The sequence below is a fragment of the Ixodes scapularis genome, unplaced genomic scaffold, assembly GCF_016920785.2.
Source record: "Ixodes scapularis isolate PalLabHiFi unplaced genomic scaffold, ASM1692078v2 PGA_scaffold8__174_contigs__length_109621045, whole genome shotgun sequence".
In the NCBI taxonomy this organism is placed as follows: Eukaryota; Metazoa; Arthropoda; class Arachnida; order Ixodida; family Ixodidae; genus Ixodes; species Ixodes scapularis.
In genome coordinates this window covers 80,432,183-80,438,182 of record NW_024609883.1, presented here as the reverse complement: position 1 = coordinate 80,438,182, position 6,000 = coordinate 80,432,183, and the positions used below count along the sequence as shown (strand labels likewise).

The window sequence follows — 6,000 nt, the reverse complement described above, 5'->3', positions numbered from 1 at the left end:
ATAGACAGCCCACACTTTTAAAAAGAGTCTATTGAAGAGACCGAAAGGAATGGTAGTCAACATTTTTCAACAAGACTGCTCTCCAGGCAAGGGATGAAAACGAATATGAATCATCTTATCCAGGTAATTAGAACAATTAAATAATTGACCGACTAATACAATGCACTCTTGATGGAAAAGAGTATAGCTGCAATAAATCCTACAAAACAGAAAAAATGCGCAGTTAATCTATGCATGCATCAAAACAGTTGTTCTTATAGCAAGTCGAATAGCTTTGAAGCAGGTGCCTGCAACGATTTATTCTTCCCCATACTCAATAAAACGCTAACCTCGTAGCTGAAAATAAGGGTGCACTTCGCACTCACACACACAAAAAGAAAGGAAGAAAAGCGATCGAATGTAGAATCGTGGATTAGCACAAAAGGTTAAAATCGCAGGAGCTTCCTCGCTAAAAGTTGCTATGGTTGTTCGGTGACGGAGGGCTGAAACAACTTCCCTTAGGCCCTAACGCGACGTATACATTTCGCGTAGATTCTCAGATATTTCAACGTTCAAACAAAGCTAAGAGAATGCGAAAATTTCATGTTAAAAGCACTCAAAGTTCTATCGATCCTCGGACACATCCCGGAATCCAAGCACCGGTACGGCGATGCAGAGCTGATGCTGTCTCACAGGCGTTAATATCCAGATGATCCAGAGCGATCTTGCGCAAAAACGGTATAAAGTCTCATTCCTTCATATTTTCACATTATACCTGCGTCAGCGAGCACGAAGAAGCCCGAAGTCGTCGGAAAGCAGCTGCACATCACGGCTACCGCGCACCGAACAAACTCGCATCCGCCAGCTCTGGGCGCTGCCATCTTACCTGTGACGTCACGGCTCTTGGAAGGTCACGTGACGAGTGGTCACATTTGCGTAAAATATGGCGGCAACCGGGGGGGTGCCACTTCCGAACTTCCGGTTTATCACTCTAAGCCCCTCTACCTCGTTGTGCTTTGCGCGCTTTGCGCCAACGTAACTCTAGAGCCAAGCCTCACCTCTGAAGCTGTAGCCAAGATAAGCCAAGCCAAAGCTAAAAAAAAAAAAAAAAAAAAAGACTGTGTTGTGCTGTTGGGTGATCGTTCACGGGATTTTCGAGTTGCATGAATTTCCGAAGTTAAGGTAAATATTACCCGCTATTACATCACGTAAAAGACCACAGTTATTACAGTGGCCGAGGCATTTATGGGTGCTACTATGAGCCTTCTGTTTTGAAAGGCTCGACCGGACGCATCCGGGATGTGCTGACGGCTTGGCGCGAAAACAGCCGAACAGCTGATATATCGCTCTTTCACCGACTTTCTTCCAAAACGGTAGCATTCTTTTGTGTCTGACTTGTTTCAGCTTAGCTAGGAACGCAACGACGCCAGGTTATAACTCCTGGTATTGCTTTGGAGTGCTTTGTAACGTAGTTTCGTTCTCTTGCGGGTTTGGTCGCCGAAGCGTGTTGAAGCGTTCATAAAGCCACGCTGCGCGTTTCTTCCGCGAAACGTAAGCGTTTGTTGTGGTTAATGTGGTGTGGCTACTCAGAACCGACTGATTTCTTTGCGTCCGCGTTTCATCGAAGTTTACAGCTGCTGGGACTGTTGTCGTCGCCGTCGCAATGACCAAACGAAGGACCGAGGACATCGAAAACTGGTCAGGGAGCGATTGCTCCCCGACCAAGAAGTTGCGATGTGGATCTCAAGAGAGTTCATCTCAGGTATTTTGTCTTCTGTGCTCTTTTTAGGTATTGCGTTCCTGAAACATCGAAATAGGGTCCATGCCGATCGCGCAAATTGCCTCTTAATTGTTTGAGTTCACGACGGGTTGGTTGCGGTTATTGAAACTGAATGGGCTACAAAAGCATGATTGGATTTCCGTGAAGCTATCAAACGTAATGCAGGTTTCTTCCTGCTCCGCGCACCTGTGGACTCTCCGCTAATTTACGGTGGGTCGAGGCATCGACGGAGCTTTCAATAGCCCAGCGTTTTAACATTTTGATTTCTGACCTATTGTTCTGTCACGCTGTATAGAAAAAGAAATGTTTCGTATTTAAATTTTACCAAAATCTACAATGACTAGGCGCTGTTTGTGAGGTTTTGCGGCATGTGTACTTTGCATTCGCAATAGCCTACTCAGATTTGAAGTTTCGACTCTGCAAGTGTGTAAAATCTTAGTTAGAACCTGCTACTGACAAAAACAGTTAGATTCTTCGATGTGGTGGCTGATCTCTCCGTTTAATGGACTGATCTCACCAGCCAGTTTCATTACACTGCTGCAATGCGTCACGGAAACTTTAGCCTTTCCGTACAAGCGACAACCCTACAGCAGATGCGTGTAAGCAGAGCCAGAGACGGCACAAGCCATGTCATGCGCTGCCATTTAACATTTCTCGACCGAAGTCAGTTTTCAGGTTTCCTAGGATACCTAGCACCTTTTCGTGGTGCGTCCAATCGGGGGCACTTGTTACGCTCCCATCCCAGCCCATGCGGACAGAAGCGGTGGAACTGGTGTAACATTCGATGCACATAATAATAATAATAGCTTTATTTACCATATATAAGCATGATGGGGGCTGAGGAAAAAAGCTGTCCAAGCAGCTTGACTGGTCCGCAGCCTGCGGTGATTCTATTGCATCGTTCGTGCTAAACATAAAAGTTTGCGGCAAAAAAAGTATAGTTCGAAAACGGTCCTCCTTTATCTTTCTTGGGTGCGGTGCTGCTGGCTGGGATAAGATCGCTACCCGCCTGTACCTGCTTACGTGCGGACAACAGAGAGCCGTTTTCGAAGGATGCTCCTCCGTGGAGCTTGTCAACTGATAGATCTAAGAACGTTGCTGCCACTGGCCTCGTGTGGACTAAAGTTACGGCGGTGTCACTCGTGTGCCCAACGCTCGGTGGGATCGTTCTATTAGAAAACAAGAAATATGCTGCGCTAGTGTCACGCTACCTTCGGGAGGGGCGCAACAATGCATGGGGTGTGCGATTGCAGGATACGCTCACGGCACTGAATTGGCTGGGATGGCTCGTAGTGGCGTTTGGTGCGGTCAATTGCGAGGTGAAAGCGAGTGTAGAATATTGCTAGGCACCAGGCATCCTTTCCATTTTAGTACTCTCTTTCGTAGCAAATAACAATTTTCTCCTCTTTGGGGCAGGCTTTGAAATTTAGAGGCAAGCTCAAAATTTGTGCTTCGAGATCACCAGACGGGGCTGATGCCTTGACTTTGTTTTAACCTTTTTCAGACAAAGCAGTCCATTGGAATCATAGAGTCCGTGCAGCTGAGGAACTTCATGTGCCACACCAAGCTTGACTTTTCGTTTTCGGACCACACCAACTTTATCATTGGAAGGAATGGAAGTGAGTTGGACCACTGCCATATGATTGGTCATGGGAGGATTGGGTCGGGTACTTGAACCGATAGCAGGATAAGTCGGCAGGATGGTTACACAACGCTGGTGCTTGACAGGCTCTGGAGAGAGCAAGCTTAAAGGGGCACTCAAATAGTTTAATGGTGCACTGAAATAGTTTTTGAGATTGTCTATTTATGTTGATAACCCAATCTACGGGCTCTAAGCATCCTAAGAAACCTGAAATTACACTTGTGGTGGACATTTTTTCTATTGAAAATGTAATCAAGGATTGTCATGCACCTCTCTTTCTGCCTCTTAGAGCAGACACTATAGTCGGTTACAAGTCAAGAAGGTAGGAGAAGCTCCTCCCAGAAGTGTGATGCGCCCGTTTTAAATCTCTCCGCAGTCGAAAGAAGAGTTCGCTGGAAACGCTCCTTGTTCCGCTTCAATGGATTCCCACTTGTCTCCGATCCCACTTTTTAAGAAAGCGACCTTTGTATTCATCGGAGAGGGAGCCGAGCCCCTGAAAGCAGCCTTTGTATCCATCGGGGGGGGAAGCTAATCCCCGAAAGTCGTATTTGTTTCCGTCGGTGGGGGAGAACTCTAATCTCCCTCTCGTGGCTTCCACAATGCTAAGTCAAAGTCGAAAGATAAAGCAAATATGTACAGAAAGGCAAGACCCTCCTCGCGCGTTGTCCGCGACGTCACGGAAACGGTGGGACGTTATTGGATGCAAAAGTGGCGGAGGGATATCTGATTCCCTTTGAGGGGCATTTGCCGCTACCTTCTTAACCTGTAACTGACTATAGGGGGTGCCGTCAGACAGTGTTTTCAAACAATAATTGTTGTTTTACGTCTTCTAAGCCAAAAACTTGACGTTTTTCTTGGAATATAATAGATAGTGCGCCTAAAAAGAGCAATAATATGAACAATCAGAATCTCCACGTAAGTAACTATTTTCATTGGTCAAGTTTCATTGAGATGGTGGGGATTCGAGGAAGTGCCCCCCTAAGAGAAAATAGTGCCTATGTATTCCTATTGCTGCGAGCTTACTATACACCTTTTCAAGAAAGGCTCGGCCCCAGGGACAAGAGTACCTTTTTTGAGCCCAGTCACTTCGTTTGAGGCTAGTCTCGCTGGCGTCCCTGCTAACCCCAACTGAGTGGACTGTGATTTAATGGGCGCAGCCTGCGTAGGCGCAATTTAAAACACTGCTGACGGCTTTCCTGAGGACATTGAGGAAGCATTGTACTATATTTGAAACAAAACAAACAAAAAATTGTAAACTATTTTTGTTGGGTATGTGGGGGACAGAACAAATGCGACTAGAATGTTTTGTTTTATTTTACGGCAAGTTTTGAAGGCGTTGCCTGCTCAGCCGTCCGTCAAACAACAAAGCACTTAGCGGTTAAAAGCTATTTACAACAGAACATAGCCGAAAGGCGCGCATGTTTCACGCGCACAAATAGTGTGTTTACCGATGGACAGGACTCGGGACATACTATTTTAGCGAGTGTTAACGTTCGAACAACATATTGTATGTACCATGCGGTCCAGCGTTATCAAAAAAAGGATTTATTTGAGAAATATTTCAAATTACACAGCAGTGCAATGTCGATAACTCTCACATCCTGACGATCAGACCGAATCCAAGAGGTCTTCGTTTTGGAGAGAGCCATCTTTTTTTTCACACCACCACCAAGGCAAAGAAACGGACGCGACTGACCTGTTCCCAATTTGAACAGTTATTTTTGGCTATGACTGAGGCTACTGTACATGGATTATCTCTGGGAGAGGGAGAACAGTTGTCATTGGTTGCAAAATCGTGTCGAGGGCCTTTCGACATCCTTTCCCTCCTTTGTTTCCAGTGAATGTCAAGCAGAAATGCTTGAATGGCAGGCACTTACCAGCCCTATTTCTCGCAGTGGAAGATAACACAAAAAGGGTATGCACCATGCATGCAAAAAATGAAGTGGAAACTTTCCAAGAGAAGCTGGAAAACTGAATGCAAAACCGGAAAACATAAGTGGAGAATCTCGCCGAGCAGGTTTCCACAGTTGAAGAGACTGGCAGAAAATTTCTAGCTGATAGGGAGCATGACAGTCGCACCAGCTGCATCATCATCAGCAACATGGCGGCGGCCTAGGGCGTTTTACAGCATAGCTGTTAAGGGCTAGTTTCCCCAGCATCGTGTCCTCCGCAAAGAAATGTAATTATTTTCTACGAAAAGCAACTCAGTGCCCCTTTAAAGGGAAGTGTGATTTTGTAGAAGTTATATTTAAAGGGGCCCTGCAATCATACTTAAGCGTCTACCTTTTTTGCGGTTTCCACGTCTCTTGGGGTTGGGCAAGCCAGCGGGCACGGAGAGAGTAACTAAATATCAGTGCGTCATAATTTTAACCGAACGACGCGGAAACCTCTTCTACCGACGGGGGCGACCCGTGGTACTGAAAGCGCGCAAAATGTGACGTCTTTGGTCCTGGGCTTACTACTGGTCAGAGCCGCTAAAAGCATCTTTTTAGTCGAAATACAAAATATAAGTGGCGCGAACCGTTTTAACTATGTATAAAAGTAGTTTTTTTACAGTATTTTTGATCAGAAAAGAAACAAATGCAGTATATAAAGTACG

At 45.7% G+C, this 6,000-nt stretch overlaps 1 protein-coding gene across 1 annotated transcript in view; it reads left to right on the top strand.

The window, feature by feature from the left end:
- The first annotated feature begins 1,025 nt into the window (after nt 1-1,025).
- LOC8041008 (structural maintenance of chromosomes protein 6) overlaps nt 1,026-6,000 on the top strand; it is a 42,894-nt gene continuing 37,919 nt past the window's right edge. The window contains exons 1-3 of the mRNA XM_029976878.3: nt 1,026-1,161; nt 1,607-1,741; nt 3,264-3,378. Coding sequence (XP_029832738.2) covers nt 1,643-1,741; nt 3,264-3,378 — 214 coding nt within the window. The 5' untranslated portion in view covers nt 1,026-1,161; nt 1,607-1,642. The remainder of the gene's footprint in view (nt 1,162-1,606; nt 1,742-3,263; nt 3,379-6,000) is intronic.